A 23,254-nucleotide genomic window follows, 5' to 3' on the forward strand; every position below is an offset into this window, starting at 1 on the left:
AACCACTGGCTCATCGTCTGCCACATGTCCCCCCTCCCCCCAAAGCTCTGTTAATCTGCTCCTCGGTCACAGCACTTACTCCACTGGAGTTATGAAGCTTTGGGACAAACGAGAACACTTCTTTGTGTTGTGTGTGTGTGTGTGTGTGTGTGTGTGTGTGTGTGTGTGTGTGTGTGTGTGTGTGTGTGTGTGTCGAAAACAGGCCTGACTAAAAGTTAATTGTGATCAATAAATGCAGCTGTTTTAGAACTTTTTTTATCCTTTCCTTTGTCATATTTTGTGAAATGATGAAAAATATCAAAATGTTAAATTAAAAACCCAATGATTTTCTCTACTGAAAAATTCCTGACAACGTTGAGGTGACAGGTTACAGTGTACAGTGTACAGTGCTGCGGCTACTATGGATCCGAGGACGGGTGCTATAAACTCGCAGTATGTAGCTTTGTTGTAATGAAAACGCTTTAGGACCAGGGACTATGAGATACTGTATATACAATCACTCAAAAGCAAAAGGATAAAAGTGTGCATGTTTGCGTTTGGCTTTTTGCTTGTTTAATCCCATATTCGTTTTGTCTACTAGTTTATATCACAAGGTTCTCATGTGAAAGCCATGAACTACTTAATGACTCTGTGGGTGTGTGTGTGTGTGTGTGTGTGTGAGGAGAGAATGAGAGAGAGAGAGAGTGTGTGTATGAGAGAGATAGTGTGTATGTGTGTGTTCACTCTTATTGAACTATAAAAACACAAAGGATGCTTTGTACTGAGTGGCGTCACTACATTATCAACTTATTTATTTATATTTGTTTAAGCTCTTCTGACCAGGTTGCCCTCACTGAGATTTGTAATCTCTTTTACAAGAGAGACCATGCCAAACCCGGCAGCCCAGCAGATCATCTCTAGATGAAAACATTACAACAAAAACAAAAAATAACATCTCCAAAAAATATACTGCCACTAGAAATATTTACTAAACAAAATAACATCTCCATAAAATATACTGTCACTAGAAACATTTACCAAACAAAATTACATTTCCATAAAATATACTGCCACTAGAAATATTTACCAAACAAAATAACATCTCCATAAAATATACTGTCACTAGAAACATTTACCAAACAAAATACATTTTAAAGAGTGATTAAATCCTGCAATAATGTGAGCTCAGTCTGTGAATCATTCCATAAAATGTAAAAAACAAACTTGCTATTTTCCCTGCTTAGTCCAAACACAGTGCATTGTCCCAAGACTAATGTCCACTCACATCCCACATTCTGCAAGTGCCACAGTGGTTTCTGGGTAACAGCCTCGTACAGAATGACACCCCAGAGGACAAGTGAACATATAGATTAAGTAGGCCAGTGAATGGACTCTCCTTTAAAATACTAACTCTGTGCTAGACCATGCCAAACATGCTAAGACCAGACTGTATGTTTATGATACGACTACATCCACCATGTTAACAAAACTGACTGTATGACTCTGAGAGACCATACCCAACTTGTTTAGACCACTGACCATATGTCTATCAGTGATAACACCACTGAGCATTAGCAGGCATGGATGAGGAGGGTCAGCAGGTCATCTGCGTGCTGTAGAGTGCCAGGTAGTAAAACTGTGCATGTCTAGCACGTGTTGGAGTTGAAGTTGAATGGACACTGGAGAAACAAGTGAAGAGCTCTTTTCTAAAATGCTATAAATACATTTTTGAAAACATTAATAAGCCATGTTATTTGATTGTGTATTGTGTAAAGTGCAGCTGTGTTGTTTTGATTGGGTAAAGATAAATCAAATAACAATTACCCAATTACAGTTCCACTGAAATTAATTTAATAATATTTATATGGATATTTAGAACTCCTAAAGTAGAGCGGATGTAAGGAACACTCTTCTGTCAGCTAGTTTATTTAGATAGCCCACCTAGATAGATAGATAGATAGATAGATACTTTATTGATCCCCAAGGGGAAATTCAGGAAACCTACAGACATTTCACAGATAGTTCTTTGACATTCAGGTTTAGTCTTTCTAATTGTTCACTGAGCATCACCTTAACCAAACCCAACCCTTTATCCTGACCTTAACCATATGTTATAGTTAGCAGTGTCAAAAGATCTAAGCATCATGTAGATAACCTATTCGGTTATTAAGTGATGATGCAGTAATGGGATAATAAATCTCTTTCCGGGTCCAACGGCTCTCAGAGCTGCTCGTTTCTCCGTAGACAGTAAAATATACTATTTTTTCCACTATTCAGAGTAGCCTTTAAGAAAATTGTCATCCTACTACTCACTTGTTGCCTCAACCTAATAAATTATGTTTTCTAAACAAAGTTCGGGAGGAGCCCTTAGGGATGATTGACAGCAATTAACTCACCTGTCTTCCGCCGCCAGGCTATTTAAGCCGGCCTCCTTATCCATACGTCACACACCGCGGCGCTCGCAAAATTATCCCTCCTCCTCCCCTTACTCCTCCATTTCACTGATAGCCCAGTTACACATCCTCCTTACACTGGGGGGTGCAAGCGGCCATCGCTCTATCGCGATCTCCGCTTCAGGCATTCCATGACCACCAGCTACCATGCCAACCACGCGCTTAGCTTATACACTCAGTATAGCAATCATGCAGACGGGCGAACTAGTGAAAATCCTATTTTTCGTGGAAGCCTGGACGTTACCCTTGATTGTATCATTTGGCTGCACAGCTACAGTAATTAGGCTACTCTGTTAAAGTTAAACGGTTTTATTCTTACTAAAATGGAGGTGATGGTGACAAGGTTTAAAAATTGCGAAAACCGACTGGCTGCGCTAGTAAACGTTTTTTTGACGAAAAAGCTGTTGGACTCGTGACATCGGACTTAACAACCGGATAGGTTATCTCCACACCACAGAAACCACTGAGTCACCACAGAAATCTATACCTTACTGCAGGGATTCCCAAACTGTGGTCATGTATCACCGGTGGTACGTGAGATTCCACTAGAGGCTACGCGAGATGAAAAGGGCAATGTCGGAAAAGTGCTAAAAATATCTATTTTTTAAATCTTAAGCCTATGTTCTCTTTGTTCTTTGTGTTTCATAATGTTGTTCTCCACACTGTTTTTTAGTGTGAGAGCTCATAGACCAGTTGCACATTAAACATAATTGGCTAATTAAACATATGATGCCTGGAATGCGTCAATAGAATATGTTACGTTTTTATGTGTCGGATGGTGGGGGTACGCAAGCCGAGTAAGGATGTAGGTGGTGGTAAGTGGGAAAAAAGTTTGGGAACCGCTGTCTTACTGGATTATGATGCTTATAGTACTTACACTAATAATCACAAAACACATCTTATGCCTGTAATTGTAACAGTTGTTAAATGAACAAAACTATAACACATCACAGACGTGCCCACTGAACATAGCGTAGACATGGAACACAGTGCTGATGGGAATATGAATGTCTCCATTCTGTTTCTAATCTTTTCTTTGGACAGAACTGTGAGTCAGAGACTGAAGAGTCAGTAACGCGGCTCTGTGCATCTGCAGTAGACATGGGAAGCTCTCCCTAAGGAATCTGAGAATATTTCTGTGCAGTGTATCTGTGCAGTGTACATAAGAGGCTCTCTGTGATCAGTCACCTAGCCAACTCTGCTGGAGTAGACGCTGTATGACTGATCTGTACTACTGTAATAGTATGCACATGTAGTATACTCTGTGAAGTAGTATGCACATGGAGTAATATGCACATGTGCAGTGTACATAAGAGGCTCTCTGTTATCAGTCACCTAGCCAACCCTGCTGGAGTAGACACTGTATGTCTATGAGTCTATGTGATTGGCTGGTCAGTACAGTCAGTACACTGTGTAGTATACATCTGCAGTTCTGTATGACTGACTGATCTGTACTACTGCAATAGTATGCACATGTAAAATACTCTGTGAAGTAGTATACATATTTAAAATACTCTGTGAAATAGTATGCATATGTAGAATACTCTGTGAAATAGTATGTACATGTAAAATATTCTGTGAAGTAGTATGCACATGTACTATACTCTGTGAAGTAGTTTGCACATGTAGTATACTCTGTGAAGTAGTATGCACATGTAGTATACTCTATGGAGTAATATGCACATGCAGTATAGTCTGTATGAACTGTGTGTGGACTCTGTGTGACTGGTCAGTAACTAGTGCTGTGGTACACATGAGTCATAGGCATGCGTAACTCTGCATGACTGACCTGACTGCAGTTCTGTAGGACACATGTGTAAATGTGTAGTATGCTAAAATGTGAGCTAAAGCTGTAGCCAAAAATGGTACATTTTCTGTTTACTACGCATGCTGTGCCTTACAGCACACTTCATGCAGACACTCAAATTGGCAATACTGCTGACCAATTTTGGCTCTATTATTTCAGAATGTAAGTGCAATGGTGCCGTGGAAACCACGGTTTCTGCAGTTGCTGGTTCACATGTACAATGACCGGCGTGTGTGTGACCAGTCAGTCAGCAATAATGCAGTAAATGTGGAGTATAAATAGCACTGCATGATTGGGCAGTCATCAGTAATGTAGTACACGTTAGTACTACACACACATGCCATTCTGAGTGGACGGACGGTCTGTGTTAATGCATTGTGCATAATGTAGTATACATGTGTAGAGCAAGCAGCCCCGTGTGATTGGCCGGTCAAGGATGACAGCTGTGGTCCTCCACAGGCCCAGCATGCCCCACTGTGCCTCAATCTGAGCCCCGCTGCTGACCAAGAGTCACCAACACACACACACACTGGGTCACGTAAACACGGCGACTCAGGACACACACACACACACACACACACACACACACACACACATGCATCACATAAGTCTCTTCTATGACAACTGCATGCAGGGTGGATTGAGATTCAAACAAAGAATTTCAGATAATATAATTTCCTAACATCAAGACAATAGGCATGCATGAGTGGTTGTGTGTGTGTGTGTGTGTGTGTGTGTGTGTGTGTGTGTGTGTGTGTGTGTGTGTGTTTGTTCATGTACAAACGTGTATGTATACCGGTGCGCACAAACATGCCCATATGTATATACAGTGCAGATGAGACATCAGGAGTGCACCCTAAGCGAGGATGAGCCCTGACTGACTGACTAAAGCTGGCCTGAGATACCAACACACTGATGACTCACTCCCCTCCACAACCCCCTCCCCCACCACGCCTGGGTCGAACTAAAAATCCTCGAAAATCAGCTCCCCCTCCTCCTCCTCCTCCTCCTTTCGACCACACACACGCAGCGCCCTCCGCGATGTGACATAATTCCAGGGATATCGTTATGTTAGAGGGCCAAGTAAGACCTGCTACCAGACGCTCACCATATGCAAGCCTACAGTACATGTGTGCTTGGGAGGGCCCTCGGCTTCTAGAAATAACCAGCAGTAGTAAGAAGGAAAACACTACCCAGGAGTATGATGTGTTTTGCATTGTAGGGTTTAGGAAAACAATATTGAAAGTAATAATTAGGAATTTGTTGATATTTCCATGACATGCTACCATAAACTGTGACAATGGACATGGATTAAACCTAGTCCTACACTACAACAGACCTTAAATGAAAAAAGAGCTCAGTCTAGTAGGAGTAATCTTAATCAATGTCCATGATCTTGGCCCTATATGCATTAAGTTATGGTTTAAAGTGCACCTGAATCACTGTGGCAAACAATAGCTAAGCTTATGCTCTGTTGTACAGTGTGTTAAACCAAACATAAAGAGGTAATGGCCCTTCTGATTCTGATTGAAACTGTATACAGTTTCAATTTTTCATGTCAATAACATGCATCAGGTAGGGGCGCCATATGGTACAGGATGGTTAAGATGGTTCAAAGGGCCCTGCACTGACTGGAAGGGGGGATTATACAACATAATGACCCCTGACTGGCACATATAAGACTGAATTGTAAGAACACACACACAAAAAAGAGGTAAAGGCAGTTACTTTAACAATTATCTAACAGTTCATACATTTCAGCAAATGCAAAAATATCACAGAAATCACACAAAACCAAAACCTCTTGTCTCACCTTTTGTAGGCTGGTTGGATTCAGCTGAGTTTTGTCAATAATCTTTATTGCGACCTGAAACACAAAGTAGCAACCAAAATGTAAATCTAGCTGTGTTATTTATACCACCATGATTCATCATGTGTCATTTACACAAGTCTTATATACATCTGCCCTCTCAATTTTAGAATTACAAACATTACTCTAATTTGCAAATGCTTATGCTGACAAATATGTTTACAATATCATATAACATTTATGATCAACTTATCAAGCATTTATGATCAATACAGGGGTCCAGTCTGTGCTGGTCTTTCCTATTCCCCCCTATACTAAACCAGTCACTTCTTTCCCCATTAGGACATGTGGTGTGTTTGTGCATGTGTGTGTGTGTGTGTCTGTGTTTGTATACAGTACGAGTCTTTCTAAATCCTATTTCGGTGTGTTTGTGTGTGTATGACTTTGTGTGTATGTGTGAGTCTTACCTCTCTGCCTGTAAGGATGTGGCGTGCCAGCTTGACTTTGGCGAAGTTGCCCTTGCCAATCGTCTTCAGTAGCCGGTAGTTTCCGATGTGTGGCTGCTCGTCCGAACAGGAGGCCATGGAAATCCGACAGCGGGCACCCAGTGAACGGCTGGACACGCTTGCGCCCTTCTCGGAGCGACTCACCGCCAGCGAGGCATGCTGGGTAAAAGAGAAGAGAATGGGCAGGTGGACACAGTTAAAAAAGGAGTCAGGTTCTAGTGCTTCAGAAGTACCAGGACAGGTATGAACGACTTAGGTTGTGTTCACATTTCAGAGCAATAGAATGCTATGCTGTGAATTGAACTGGATTCCAAAGTGATGCCTCCATCTGTCATCAGGACTCATCACGGGGACTGTGTCAAAGACGGCACTGATGTAACTCATAATCAGATGAAGCACTACAAATCCTAGAACACCTGCATGGATACATCTTGTATTGATGGAACAAATGCTGTTCTCACGTGCGTGCGACCAACCAGACAGACAAAATGGACGCCCTGAACTCGACTGAATGCAAATCAAAGTAAAAAGCCCATTGTTCCATTCTTTTACCGAACCCTGGGGTTATAAACCAGAATGGGTCCACTTTTATTTGGCCTTGTCCTCTTTGCACCTCTCTATGTGTCGATAGTAACTATCTAGGCCTTTGTTTTGAGTCCACTCTAAACAGAGCGAGTAAGTGCACAGACGTTAAAACCTCTGCAGCAAATGTAGCTGGCTGGACTGGACTAGAAGTGCATGGGGACGATGGGGACAGAGTCGGGGACAGAGTCAGGGTCAGTCACAGGGCCGGGGTCACTCACTGAACGGCTGTCTACTCGACTGCGTGGGCAGTGGGAGCGTCGGTCTGGCCTGTATACTGCTCAGGTTGCCATACTGTGTGTGGGATTGTGTAGTCAGCAAGGTTACTGCTGATGAAGTAGAGAGAGCAGGGGGTGGTCAGTGCTGCGCCTAGGCCCCTTCTCATGAATAAAGGCTCTGAAATGTCCCATCTCTCTCCAGCATATCTCCTGAATAAAGGCTCTGAAATGCCCCCATCTCTCTCCAGCATATCTCCTGAATAAAGGCTCTGAAATGCCCCCATCTCTCTCCATGCTCCCAGCACATCTCCTGAATTCAGAGTAGTTACAACACTCTTGATTAGCTTATAAGTAATCAAATAATCAAAATGACCAAGATCGCTTGCATAGCAAATCAAGGCAAAGGCTGATTTTATTTCTGCAGCACTCTATTCACATTGGTAATCCACAGTGTTTCACACATGACCAGATCAAGGAACATGAAAATAAACCCTGAATGCTCATACAAATGTTGTGGAGCGGATCTGAAGAGGGAGTCAGACAAAAGACGTTGTCCACTCTCTCCGTAAAATAGTCAGTAAGTGCAGTGTGTGGAGGTTAGTCTTGATTTTGGTCTCTAGGCTTGATAAGCATTGAGCCAAGCAGCTTAGTGAAACTGGTTAGATGGATGGTTGCTTGGTTGAAACAAACTCCACATTACTCTCGTGGGGCTGGTTTGCCCATCAACATCTGCAACCGATTTGTCTTCTCATTTCACATACATTATGACGTGATCGTGTTGCAATTGGGCCTCATTAAATGTTTTGGCCTTTACTTACAAAGTGGCATGCTGCCAAGCCGCTGCGTAGAAAAATTATATGTAAGGCCCTGCAGCTATTTCATAAAGTGTCATTCTTCAAGCCAACATATACAAGCAGCACTAAGTGGTTGGCCACGTAATAAGTAAAAACTATCACATACCAACATCAAATGCAATTTGTATTGTGTTTAGTTAGTCTAACAATCCTGTCAACAACAATAAATGTTTGGTGGAATAACTGCAGAGTGCTTTTTTTGCCAACCTCATGACCTTGCAGTGCAGTTAATTTATAAAAACATTATTAATCCGTTATTCTGATGTTGCAAGTCACTTTGGATAAAACTGTTTGTCAAATACCATAACCATAACCAAAAATGGTGACTATTATTAACAGAGTAAATACAGTATGTCAGGTAAATGTTAGTGACTGGCCACTGTAGGGGAGTCTGACATTAGCTCCTGTGGCTAGGTTTAGCTAAAGTAGGCCAACTACTAGATTTTGCTGGATTGGGGAGTTGTGCCGGTTAACTACTGGCAATTTAGATGAATGTCTGGATTAGAGGTTGATGATATCCCGGATAGAGATCGTCTCAGGCCTGGATCTTTCTGGCTCGGACGGATGGACGGATGGACCTGGCACCGTGGGCTTAGCCGCCGCCGGCTGCGACCGCTGCACGTGTCCGAACAGATGGGTGAGTGTTTAGAGTACTCAGGAGCTGTGAAGGATTTCATGGACAGGGAGTGTGTGTGCAGGTGTTCAACGGAGCTCTGAGGATGAGGATGATGAGGAGGAAGAGGAAGAGGGTGGACATACAGAGTCATACGGTGGGAAAAATAGAAGAGAAAGTCATATCTGAATGAGAGCAATGACATAACACTCAATAGAGGTTTGTCTGTTAGGAAGCACAGATGGTAAAAACCAAAACCACAAAAACAAAATCATCTGAAATATCATCTAAATATAATATAGTAATACATTGTTATGTCATACATTTGCTGAATAACTCCCATCCTGAATAACTCCCATCAATAACAAGTTGAAAGCCATATGAAAAACAAAGAACACAACTCTGCCATTTAGACAATTGTCTCATTAATTAAGAATGGCCAGTAACGATACTATACAACAGCATAGTATACAGCCAAGTCAATATAGATCAATTCCACGTCATTAATCTAGTTCGGGTATATTACGTCTGCAAGGTAATCCAAGATTAAGTAACCATTGCTGGTCTCGACCAACTGTCAGGACTTTGCTGCTGCTGTTAACAAAACAGAATATTATACTATTAACAATGTTGTATATTTAGTGGATTTCCAAAACAAAGCAACAGTTACAGTAAATAGGGATAAATATTGTTTTATGCCATTTTCTAAGGTTTCCAGTTTCACTGAACAATACTGTTGGTCTTATTACCCTTGTCTTAGTCTTAGTGGATGACTTGATGAGATGACAGACAGGAGAAGAGAGATTCAACCACAGCCCATCTGTGTAGCCTCTCCACATATTTCAATTATTTTCCACAACTAACTAGACACATCTCTGCATCCTAACATTTGATAAATCTGAATATCACATTTTTAAATCTGAATGACTCCCATACACCCAAAGATGGTGGCATATCTAGCCAAAAAAAGCCCTTCAAACTTCTGAACTTCCCTTTAAGAAGCCATGTTAAATGTTTCTCTGAGAAGTGAATGTGATGGCGACTGATGTGAAAAGGCATGCTGCAAGGAACCTTAAGTGATGCTGGTGACCAATCACTGATTAAGTGGATTCCAGTCGACACTAATAACTGGTCCACTGGGTGATATATTTACCCATGTCAATTTTATTGATTAAAAAGTTAATTTATTTTAAAGTAATACTACTAATGATTAACTGTTATATGCAACTGTAAAACATAATTAGTTTATTGTGGCTGATTTACTTGTCAATTACTTTATACACTTGTTCTTTTTAACATTCTCCATCTCCTAAAGCCAATTTAAATTCTTCAGATAGAATTAGGGTGCATTTGAGAGGTGGCACTAGCAACATTATTTGACAACAATAAAAAAGGGTGCTTTTGCAATATCAAAAACAAAAACATTACAAAAACAAAGGTAGCTTCGTGTTGTGGTCCTATTCCCTAAAAGAGTTTATTCTTTAACACTCCATGCTGTCTATCCCTTACTCAAAATCTAGCAGCGATATTGTTTCTGTGGTGGTTTCATCTCCCACCACCAGGTGATTTCCTAGAGGCACAACTGTACAGTGCTTGGCAAGTGTTCATTTCAGGAATTGATTTAATAAATTACTCAATGTTTGGAGTTTCTCCACAAAGCTATCCGTGTGCAGTTCTGACAAATATAAGTATCAGTTTCACAGCTTTCACAGCTATCACTAAGGAAAGGTTCACACTATTTCATAGTTCGTTTTCATGATGGTGCCCTAAATAGGAAATTGATGTATTTCATTTTCTGATCATTATTCTGCACTCCTACACTGTTATGCATGCCTGTAATAGTTTAGCAATTAGACAGAAGCAATTGAAAAATGAGCAGAGAAACCTGCAGGGGAGATAAGATCAAGAGATTAAATAAAGCAACATATACCTACAAACCTTTTACCTACAAACACCAGTTTCAAACTGATTTTGATGCCACACTGACTTACAGCAAGAATGGAGCCTCTGACATGATGCATCCTCAGAACACCTCACTACGTTGTTGTCATGGGTACAATAAGAATGGAGCCTTTGACATGATGCACCCCCATAACATCTTACTACGTTGTTGTCATGGGTAGGAGCAAGGCCCTTTTTTTCAGTTTTAGAAAAATTGGGTACCTTAGTGCTAAATGGCCATCGCATAGGTACCCCATGCTTTGTTACTTTAAGAAAATTGATGGTGTACCACAAGCCTTGTCCAACATTGGTTCAATTTAGTTGTGTACCTCATCGTGCTGAACAGTTTTGCTTCTCAAATCCTTAAACGTACCGTCAGCGATGGTGGATGCCGTCACGTCTGCTGATATTTGAACCAAACACCAACAAAACAGAGAAGTCAAACTCACCAATCCCCTCCCCAAACTCCCATTCCATTTCCCCAAACTCCCATCACCCCCTTTTGGTTATTGGCTGGAACAGTTTGGCTATGTTTGGGAGACAGGCTTGCTCCCCTGTGCTTGTTCCCAGTTCAGGGAGTAAGGGTTGTGAACGAAGACAGGGATTTTGTACACATCTGTTTTAGAACATTCGTTTTAAGAGTGTACAGAGCACTCACAGAATGGAGAGCTAGCCGATCATGAGGAGATATTTGCTGAATGTGACAAAAACCAAATATCGCTGACGCTACCTTTATATTGGATTCCCACCAATTTGGTTCTTTTAAGAGTTTTCCCTTTTCCCAATCGATGGCTCCTTTCCCTTTTCACTGGAAATGAACCAGACATGAGTAATATCTCCATATGGTTCACAGAACCTCCTAAACCTCAGTACGAGTTCATACAAAATGTGGCATGATTAAAAATGTTCAAAAAGAGTTATTGTGTCCACATCCCACCTTCTGGCAGGTGCAGGACAAAAAAACATACTCCAGTGAAAAAATATATAATGTCCGCAACACTGCTTAAACTCCCATATTTAATGTACAAAAGCAACGTTTTGACCCTGCTGGGTCTTCTTCAGGCAAAATCAAGAAGACCCAGCAGGGTCGAAACGTTGCTTTTGTACATTAAATATGGGAGTTTAAGCAGTGTTGTGGACATTATATATATGATTAAAAATGTTGCCATATTGCCTGTCAATCAGTGCTATGGGGAGTGGCCCTGGTGATGATGCAAGAGGAAAACATCTTCATTTAAACTTTGATTACAGTAACGTGCCTATTGCTGAAGATGTCTGATTCAGAAGCATTTTATTGTTATGTGAACATACTGTATTTCACGTTTTGTTTTTTAAGGGAAAGGATTCTCTGGTTCCTCCATTCTGGATTCTATAAATGTTATTTATTGTATAACACTCATGCATTCCAAGTGAGCTTTTGTGCGTTTGTGACAAGAGCGGCAAGATCCAGCACGCTCAACTGTTCATTAACTATGCTCCCAGCAACTGGAATCCAGTGTGGTGCTTCCAGACCACAAAGAAGGCAACAAATGTAGGTTTGCAAGGGCAGGCTCTATGAAAACAGCTTTGGATTGCTGCAGGCCTATTTCTCTTACAACCTTCATGATTGATGTTATATAGGCTATGTGACTCATCTTTATCAGTCATAAGGAGCTATGCACTTCTTGTATAACATTAGTTGTATTGCACACCACTGTATTGGACGCTTTAAACTTTCTGTACTGTAACAGCTTATAATGGCATAATGGCCTTTGCAGAGGTTTGCCAATTAAATTAACCCATGTTGCAGCCCTTTCTATTTTCTTCAAATTTGCACCTTCATTTTCAACCCTCTGTCTTTCCCCTTAAACCTATTCATTTTCACGTTCTTTCTGTGTTCAGTTCTCCATTTTGGAAATGCTAAATCTACTAAATGTACCGATGGGCTTCTACAGTGTGTCTAGCCCTTTGAATTCACACATATAGTGCAGAATTCATAATAGCTTGCAGACTTTATAGACCCATTGTTTAATAAATATCAACGTAACAATCATATTGAGCCTGTAAATGTGATTCACATTGATATTTAAACAATGGTGCCTAAAGGCCATAGGCTTGTTAACGCATATAGTAGCCTACTAGCAAGCTGACTCTGCTAGCTTCCTACCCGGAGAGGTAGTCTAGATGTATATTATTATCATCTGAGCCTGCAGCAGTGTAATCTTGCAGGCCCGTGGTGGGAGCTGCACCTTCAATCCCATGCTAGCTGTAGCCTATGCTTTTCAATGCTGTTGTTGGTGCTGGACGCTATTTTACCTTCAGTATATTGTAAGCGATGGAAAAATGACCAATTATTAATTAACCGGAATCTTTTCATATAAGACAGACAGTGTATTCTGCTCGTAGTAGCATCCTTAAATTATGCTGCTCACTTGCGGATGGCGCTGTTTGGCCTCGCCAGCGTTTAGAACAGCACGAAACGCAATGGGAAAATTCAGCACTCTTTTGTCGATCATTTGACGGCTGAGATTTTTCGCCATGAGAGCGGCAGGGAGAGGCCTGGGTCAGGCTAGTCTAATGTTCGCCCCGCTGTCCCGAAGCATGAGAGAAAACGGATGCAGCATGCCAGTCGAGCGAAGGCAAAACGGCCTCAAAAGGAGAACACACAATCAGAATGTGACATCATTATCTGCTTGGTGTTATAATGAGAAGTGACGGCCGTGAGGATGGCGCTTCTGCGCACATCCGCCGAGAGGCATCAAATGCGGATGGGTTTAACCACGGCTGTTTGCCTAGCGTTACCACCGACAGCTCCGCACATACAGTCACACAGACACACACACACAATCTTTTTTGCAAAAGAACCTGCTGTAGCATAGCGCAGGTTTTTTCTCAGTCATCCATTCATTCCACCCATGTTCTTGGATAAAATGCTGCAGAATAATTTTAGGCCTATATGCACAATGCACATTAACATCATTATAAGACAGCCTTCAAAACAATAACGGTGCTATTTGTGCCTATGCAATATAAGCATCCTTTCAATTTTCATAAAATGATTGCACTTACATGGTCTGAGCTCCTCTCGTTCCCAGGTGGTAATGCAGACCGCGAGGACATTTTCCCTGAGATTCGTGACTATTATTGATGATTATTGTGAATGATATTTACAGAATCGAGCTCCTACGATGAGCTGTCGACATCGGCCTCTCCACGGCTGCAACCACGACCCAGTCAATCTGCCTGTGAGGCTGCCGGCTGAGCCATGCCCGAGAGAAAGCCTGCGTTCGTCATGGCAGCGGCGAAGGCAGTCAGCGAATATCAAGGATGTCCTCAAGCCTGCTGCATCTTCTCTGACCGAAAAAAAAAGCTGTGGTGTACAAAATGAAAATTCACCGAAGGAAATGAAATACAACCGAACGAGGCCGAGGACAAGCTAGAACAGGATGGTGTTTGGCCAGAAACCAGCGTTTCGGTGGCGATTGACCACCCCCTGCTTCATGTCGCCTAGCAAAACAAATACGCATCCAAAAGCCTCGTCCCTCTTTCACATAACAGCCTGATATAAATTACACGAGTCTATTTCTTCTTTCTTCCCCACTCAGTCTTGATTTCGGATGCGACTGACGTGGCTGGCAAAAGAAAAGGCCGGACTGCTCACATGATAGAGAAGCCCATTATTCCGGCAGCGGTCCGTGAGATGCGCCACTGCTCCCTCGGAAACACTGACTGACACATCAACCTCACCACAAACGTAAAGCCAACCAGAGCGGTCGTCCGGAGTCGATAAAGAAATTAAAGGTCTCAGCTAACCAGCACTAAATATTTAGAAAAGAGCGCCGTCGCTCAGATATAAGATATTGAATTGTTGTTTTGCAGTAAAAAAAAAAAATATTTTATAATAAAAAAATATTGCAATCCACTGATTGGTGCAGACTACAATATTTGACAAAATTCGACTATACTAAATTTGATACTGTAGGCCTACCCCACCATATTGTAAAATATTCTACAAAAAATATATTGTAAAACCTTAGTCTGAAATAAAATATTAGTGGGCCTATGAATGTTAATATAAAATCCTGTCTGTGACAACTTTTTATATTTGAAGCTATATGTTTTCATAATACATTATAGCCTACATAGGATAGGATAGGATAGGATAGGGAAAAGAAAGGTCATTGTACCACTTGCATACTCCCACCATGTCACTTTTTACTTGTTTTGTTGAGCACAAAACAAAAATGGAATGCATGAAAGAAAAATCACCATTCCCATTCATTTCAGTGGCTGACAACGTGCTGGTGACCAGGAAGTACACAAATGACCACCAACCTTTTGTTTCCTGAAGCTAATATAACTTCATGGCACCACTAAAGCTAAATGGCTGACGCCATCTCTAATGCCTAACCCCCTGGTTTGACAGGGACTCTGGGATAAGAAAGGCAGCACAGATGCTTCAGACTTAGGATACGACTGTCTGCTAAAATAAGTAAATGTCATATAACGTAAACAATCTTAACCTGTGTATCCAAAGTGACTCACATGAGAAACTTGGAGTCTAAGCACTGAGCACAAAGTGCAATGAGAACGGTTAGAGAAGAGCACATAGGCACTAGTCTAGTCACAATGGCCCATGACCCTGCTGGTGTTCAGCAAACTACCAACTGCAAACCATACAGACACACCACAGATGTACTGATGGAGTTCATTGACTGATGTCAGCCACTAGCTCACCCTGAATGGTGTGATCAGGGTGTCCAGTTTCCTGACTCTGACCTCATACTATAAACACATCATCAAGAATCACACCACAACTGACAGCCTTTGACACCAGCTAACAGATAGCGGGCAGCCATTTGACCAGTGATAACTACACCATTGCTTTTGTTTGGACCGGACCTGCCCCCTGGTCCTTTCCTGCACTGAACATATCGGTCCGGAGATGTAGGTTACCTCACTCAACACCACACCCAATCCAGTTAGGGGCCCCAAAGTAACATGTACTGTGAGAGGCAATCCCATACTTCAACCCCCGAGCAGGGCTGGTGGCCTTGTTAGCCAGGAAGCTAAAACCCCATTGGGTGCTAGACTGGCATCTGTGGCTAACAGGTCTGCAGAAGTGAGGTTTTCTCACTGCCTACTTTCCTCCATTAGACAAATTAGGGAGAAGATATAGCACAGAACCATGGGCTCTGTAAAGCCAATCACCAGTCAGCAGACAAATGTAGAAGTCAGCCTAGAGCTGCCTCAAACCCTTCCTTTAGAAGTCTATGCTGTAATCTATGGCTTGGTGAGAGAAGAGACACAATTAAAGACCCTTCTAGTTTTGTTTGCCTATGGTCGTACAGTTGTCTGAGAAGAAAGTTCAACATGAAGCATCTTTGTAACTGGAGCAGGGTCCATTCAACATTTACATTAAATGACTTTACATGTGATTCTATTGTTTTGTCAACTGCAATCAATCCTAAAAAAAGATATTGTGAATATAACTGTAGCCTATAAATGCTGAACCACTCAGTGGAACCCCCCTCCCTAATGATTAACATATTATTAGGATTTTCAAAAGCCAGGAACAGCATCACAATTATTGTGAAAATCGATGGTTATTAATATATGTGTTTCACATTTATTATGGCCCTTGAGCTAAAGTGTTTGCTGTTGAAAGGTTGCACTCACCAGCCATTCATTAGTTTATCTACCACCAGGGGACGCTATAATCTGGAAATCATTTTAAATGGGTGAATTAGATATTTACATTTACATTCTTATCTTTTTATTTCTTACTGGCGAGATTGTTTCAGTTCAATGCCTCCTAATTTGCTCACTCACTGAGTTGCTATTTAGGTTAGGTAGGGGTAAAATAACATACACAAAATCTATCCATACTACACTGGTTCACAAATCTGGTGTACCCAGATGAGCATATCCAGACGACCGTAAAATAAAGGCTTAACAATTCAATAATACCTTTATACAAACAGAGTAGACGCTGCCATAAAATTACTGTCATCCTCAAAACATTTACTTGAATTACTAGGTCGTTAGCGTGGAATTGCATGCGCTGCAGTACTATGACTACACAGTAGGTGGAGCCGGAGAGCTAAATGAACAGCCATGGGGCTCAGGTGGCCTGAACAACCTTTGCTAATAATTTGGTCAAAGGACACCGAGACACGCATGCATTTGCATTAGTGCCTTATGGGCTCCATTGTTCTGTTTTCTCTCAGGACTCCTGATTTTATAAAATACCCTGGCCCTCGCCAAGGACTGTATGCAAAGCTCAAGGGATATTGTAAGGGAAAAGATAAGCCAATACAGAGAAATCAGTCAACTTTAAAGGTAAAGATAATTCTGCTTTTTTATTTATATCTTATTTATTTATTTATTTATTTATTTACAGAGAACGTGATATAATCATGATCCAGTCTGACAGGGAGTGGTCTGGCCTGTTTTTGGCTATTGAGTGCCCTCTACTGGCCAATGAATGAATCGCCATCTATGCAAATATTTATTTCCACTGATATTGAAATTCTTGCTAGAATTTCAAACGTTTGCCCTATAGCAGGATGCCCACAGACACCCATGCAGGTCTATAGACCCAGGGGTCAAAGACCCCTGTCTTTGGGATTGGTTAGATTAGGTTATTTGTATTTGTTTACAGAAATAAGCATTTTAAGCATTTTTAGTTCAGCCTGTGTTTTAGCAGAGGACTGATTATTATTTAATGTTAATTTAATTGAATGTTTAATGTTCATTTTAATACAAAAAACTATGGTAGGCTAGGTGGTGGCATGTTGTGCTATGAGTTATCTTTCTTTATAGGCACTCTTTATTAGCACAAAAAACATTTTGTTACCGTCTGTGATTCTGTCATATTGAATGTTTGTGTGGACTGTGTTTTGCTTCTTTCACTCTCACCCGCTCTGGAAACCGCATCATCTCAAAATACTTTTGAACTATTCAAATAGCATCTTACACTGACAGGGCTCTGATAGGGCTATATGGTCATGGCACATTGCCATACTGGGTGGCAAAGACACACAGGAGGTAAAGCCAAAGGAATTCTACGCAGATAAAACTTCCTGTTTTTAACCGTCACACTTTATCTACAGGTAACCTGGCAACCTGGTTTGGGGTGGGGGGTGTGAAATGACTCTTTGAATGAACTTAAAAGTGTGTTTAATAAAAATAGTATTACAAGACACTTTATGTTATTTCTTATAGATAGTGTATACAACTCTGAGTCCTGACTTTTCTTGTGGTAATGCCTCCCCCACCATAAGTTTTAAAAAAAGAATCCATTCTCTTTCTTGTGTTTTTCCTCTGAATGAAATACCTGTGTTGGTTTTGTTAGTTGTCGGTTGTTCTGAGCTTGTTCTGTTTCCACGGTAGCACCCCATTCAGAGGACCTCTCCACAGCTGGACCAGTGACGTGGTCACGCAACTCTAGTCGAGTTGGCCAGTCTCACTTCAGCAAACAAGGGTCTGGGGGAGCAGGAAGAGACGTGCATGTGGGAAATGAACAACCTATAAAGTGTGTGTGTGTGTGCTTGCTTAAGTCATTGTGAGTATTTCAGTGTGAGAATGAGTAAAAGTCTGTGTGTGTGTGTGTGTGTGTGTGTGTGTGTGTGTGTGTGTGTGTGTGTGTGTGTGTATGTGTGTGTAGTAGTCTGTCTGATGTGATTGATTGAATAAACAACAACAAATATTTAATAGCATCTAAAGTGTTGAAAAGTTTTTTTTATATTAAAGTGTTACATCAACTGTATGCTTTGGATACAAAATAATAATATGGCACTTTAGATTCCACTACCTCTCCCATTGACTGTTCTTAGATTCCACTACCTCTCCCATCGACTGTTAATCTACTTCAAAATCATTTGAGTGATTCTTAGCAAATGAAACATAATAAGGTTACACAGGCGAACAGATGGGCGGATAACTTTACTTTGGTACGACACAAGCAGAGGTGTGGAGCCAGGTCTGAAATGGGATTAGGCTGACAGTTATGGTGTAAGTGGATTGATGTGTATGACTTTTATGAGGTGTTAGTGTGTAAGTGGGTATGTGTGTGTGTTTAGGGAATGGGGCTGCAGCAGTGCTAGTTAATTGGTTGAAACTGCTAGTCTGAGTGGTAGTGTTTTGTTGTGGATGCTCATACACTTACTTACATAAGCTCTCTCTTCTCACACACACACACACACACACACACACACACACACACACACACACACACACACACACACACACACACACACACCACACACACACACACACACACACACACACACACACATCCCTCTATTCTGGCATACTGGCATACAGCATCCACAACAAAAGCCGTTTGTTTATGCCTGATTTAAGGCCTATGAATCTGACCCCATTAACCCACAACCAAAATGCATTATTGGGCCCTCATTTCCTGTTTCAGTCACACACATTAGCTAGTTTAACAAACAAACACCCATTTCTCTTAAATTAATACATTCCAAAAAAAAAATACATAGACAAAAAAATGTGCTATCTTGAGAGTTCTATCAAAGCTTTTAAAACGAGGCTTAAAATTAATCTTCCACCTTCCAATATTCATAATTAAAACAATCACAATATGACAGTATATGCATACATATAAGATAAACAATAAAAATTAAATATAGAGAGACTGTAACACTAGCTGGGGTAGAGTCAGGATTCACAGCGACTAGCAGACTAAACTACCTTGCACTACTGTCAGCGGAGTCCTTGACACTAAACACACGCCACTTACAAACAACCTCGGGGCACAGACTCAGACAAATGGGTCACACACGGACACACAGACACACACACACACACACACCCAAAGCAAACTCAGTGAAAAAGTCACTATAAAACAGAGAGAAACATGACCAGTGTTGTCCTCCACTAAAACAAATCTTGCTCTAGCTGTTTTAGGAGTATAAACATTTGCCATAATTACTGGGGTAAGAGTAGGGTCTTATGAGAATAATTGTACATTTCCAGGAAAGGAAATTCAGCAATTCAGTACCTAACTGTACCCTTGTGGAACATACATGACATGTACATACAGAATGTACACACTGTGGGTTCTCGGAAATGAATGTGAGTGAATGAGAGTGTGCTAGATAAGTAGTAATTAAAGTCACTGCCATAAAAACCTTAACCATTGAATGCTTATCTGCTATAGCCAATTCCATTTTTCATTTAGCATACTTTTCCCCCCAAAACATTTTAAACGCCTTACAGTACGTGAGAGGTTGATACTTCAGACATTTATGTGAAGTCCGCACTTCAACTCTAAACTCAATGTCTGGAACACTAGACCCAGTGGAATACATGTATTCCAGATTACGTATTTAAAATACAAAATTAGTATTTAAATGCAGTTACAATTTAAGTGGGTGGTATTCAGATTACACAGATAAATTTAAGGGATTACATTTTTAATCATTATATGGTTATGGCAATGGTTATGATTATGTTATGGTTACGCTTTTGTCCAAAGCGACATACAAATACAAAACAATATACTACTTAAAATGTAACAGTGAACAAATTAAGATGTTGGTCAGACTATAATAAGGAGAATAGCAATAATAAACAACCATGTCAATTCAATCAATAGCCTTATATAAAATAAACAATGAAAAAAGGGAAAATAGCAATAATAAACAAAAATGTACATTTAATCAATAATATAATAACAATAACAATAGCATGGTAAGACTACATTATGGAGAATATCAATAATAAACAACAATGTCAAATTAATCAACAGCCTAATGAAAATAAAACAATACTATACAAACCATAACACATAAGAAGTGCTTAATAAACTAAGTGCATGTTGAACAGATATGTCTTTAGACCCCTCTTAAAAGACCCAAAACTATCACAGGAATGGAGAGCACTGGGCAACTCATTCCACCAACATGGCACCAATGAGGAAAAAAGTCTTGAATTTGACCTAGTGTTTATGACTAGTCGACACAACAGCTCTTCAGAAGACCGCAGTGGGCAGTTGGGGGTGTACATCTTGATCATTGAATTAAATTAACAAGGAGCAGATCCAGTCAGTGTTCTATTGGCCAAAGTGAGAGATTTAACTTTAATTCTGGCTACTATAGCGAGCCAATGGAGAGTAACTAGGAGAGGAGATACATGTGTCCTCTTTGGCTGATTGAAGACCAGGCGTGCTGCAGCATTCTGAATTAGCTGTAACAGTCTTACTACACAGTCACATAGGCCATGCTTTATCAAACTCAAATTCAAACATTTTTAACCACACCTTGTAGTTGGCTCCTTTCTCTTTCCCTGTCTGTTTATATTGATAGCCTAAATGAAAAACCTCTCAGGGAATGTTTGTTGTAATCCAATAGGGCCTATATCCAGCCAACATGTTTTAGGTCAGTATAGGTTCTCGTTTCTTGACAGTGTTCCACAAGTAACTCCCCTTGTGCTGTTGAAAATCTTTGGGAAAAACCCTGTAGGCTACATTGTTTGGTATTTGGATGTGCAGATTCTCTGTGTAGATTCTGTAATAAATATCCAAAAAGGCCTGTGTACTTCTGAGCAGCAGAAGCCATTGTGGAATAGACACTGAGCATGTAGTGTGTGAATGTTGATACATGTATGTTGGAAAACACCTAAATGAGTTAAAGTATTAGTATCATAGCCTTAAAGTATTGTACACAGAGGGCAAAGGACAAAGTTGTATTCTCTACAGAGAAGGTTTGTCTGAAATGTTTGCGGTCAGAGAAATGTTTGTCTGTCCATCAGCTCTTTATTTTCCATACCTCATGTTTTTCTTGTTGTTTTAGCTGACTGTTAATAACCGCAGACTGTCGTCTGAATAATATGGCATAGACAGTTACTGGGGTTGTGACCACAACTTCTTGGGAACATTTGGTTAACAAGAAGACTAAAGCCATCATTACACCAGAAGACTTTGACAAGATTTGGGAAAGATTCTTGAAAGATTGTAGTCTTTTGAGTTAAGCTTTAGTCATTAGTTAAAAGATTCCAATCTTTCAAGAATCTTTCCCAAATCTTGTCAAAGTCTTCTGATATATGGGTACCATAAGCAAACAAGAGGGCATTAGGTTATTTGAAGATAAGACCCAAAGCCCCCAAAACGCTTTGTAAGGTGGATTGATGTCACAACCCTGATTGGTTTGCCAAGATGTCAGTCATCTACTGAGGATATGAAACCCAGGTGTGACAGTTCTTTGACACAATAACGTTTCATAGCACATAGGCTTATATATCAATCCATCCTCATTGTAAAACAGGTTGTTGGTTGTTGCTGACACAATGGGTCTTATATAGCCTGGAAAAATCAAAACTCAATCACAAAGTGAATAGAGTCTGGTAACTCGCAATTGGGAAATGTTTATAAAACTTGCATCGCGACAGGCACTGAAATCAATGGTCCAGCCTTACCAATCACATTGATCGGAGATTCCTAACGTTACTTCCTACTTTGCCTAAACTTTACAAACTGACAATAAACAGCATCAACAGTCAGGAAACAGTGTATGTGGGTCTACCTTTGCTGTAAATATTACTGCATTTTTCCAATCGCATTCTTTGACGTTTGCAAGTGTTGCTGTTTCTGTTTATCACAATAAGTTTTGGTTTCATTCCTGTTCCCCTCTTGTCGCTGATTGGCCTGACATTTTTCTTGTCTGAGGGAAACGGTTATGAACTATGGTGTTCCAGATCTCCTTAAAAAAAGATCTATAGGTGGGCGGGTCCAGGCTAGGTTTTACAACCTTACATAACTGTTTCTTGCACTTCCACTGCTAATAAAATAATACTCTACAATGCTGATGTAATCCAAAGTATTCAAAATACGTTACTCACTTTGAGTAATCTATCGGAATACGTTACAAAATTTTAATGCATGTAATCTGTAGTGGAATACATTTTAAAAGTAACCTTCCCAACACTGACTGGACCTCAGAACATGTTTTGCTCATCCACTATAATTACTGATTATTAGGCTTTATTTACAGGATAGTATTCTGTATCTTATATGGTATCATGTTACTGCAGTGTTGCAGGGATGTACAGTACTTAAAGGAGAATTCCGGTGTGATATTGACCTAAAGTGTGTTGAAACATGATACCGAGTGTGAACGTATCTCATAGCTCACCTCGGCTTGTCCCCTGCACTCAGAAATCTGGCGCTAGTTAGCCCATGCTACCAACACAGTGTTTCATCGTGGTACCTCGGGCATCGGCCTAGCCATGCAAATAAATCACTGTTTTACACCATTTACGAGGCTCAAAGTAGCTCCATACTTCATTGGTAGACTTCCAAGGGCCTTGACATTTAAAACAAGACATGGAGAACTTTGAAAAAGCACTGGTAGTTAATTTACAAGACGATTTATACAGACAGTACCTAGGAATTTTACTGTTCGGCGCCATCTTGAATTTAGTCACGATAAGTCCAGCGACGAGTACGAACGAACAGGTATGATAATGGATCAGATTCCAAAAAT

At 40.6% G+C, this 23,254-nt stretch overlaps 1 protein-coding gene across 1 annotated transcript in view; it reads right to left on the reverse strand.

Annotated features, from left to right (window-relative positions):
• The window catches only part of mark4a (MAP/microtubule affinity-regulating kinase 4a), a 45,198-nt gene extending 30,714 nt beyond the window's left edge, over positions 1-14,484 (reverse strand). Inside the window, 3 exon segments of the mRNA XM_048266907.1 lie at positions 6,053-6,106; positions 6,517-6,714; positions 13,812-14,484. Of these exon segments, the coding sequence (XP_048122864.1) occupies positions 6,053-6,106; positions 6,517-6,714; positions 13,812-13,862 (303 nt within the window). The 5' untranslated portion in view covers positions 13,863-14,484.
• Positions 14,485-23,254: the final 8,770 nt, after the last annotated feature.

The sequence above is a fragment of the Alosa alosa genome, chromosome 2, assembly GCF_017589495.1.
Source record: "Alosa alosa isolate M-15738 ecotype Scorff River chromosome 2, AALO_Geno_1.1, whole genome shotgun sequence".
Lineage (NCBI taxonomy): Eukaryota > Metazoa > Chordata > Actinopteri > Clupeiformes > Clupeidae > Alosa > Alosa alosa.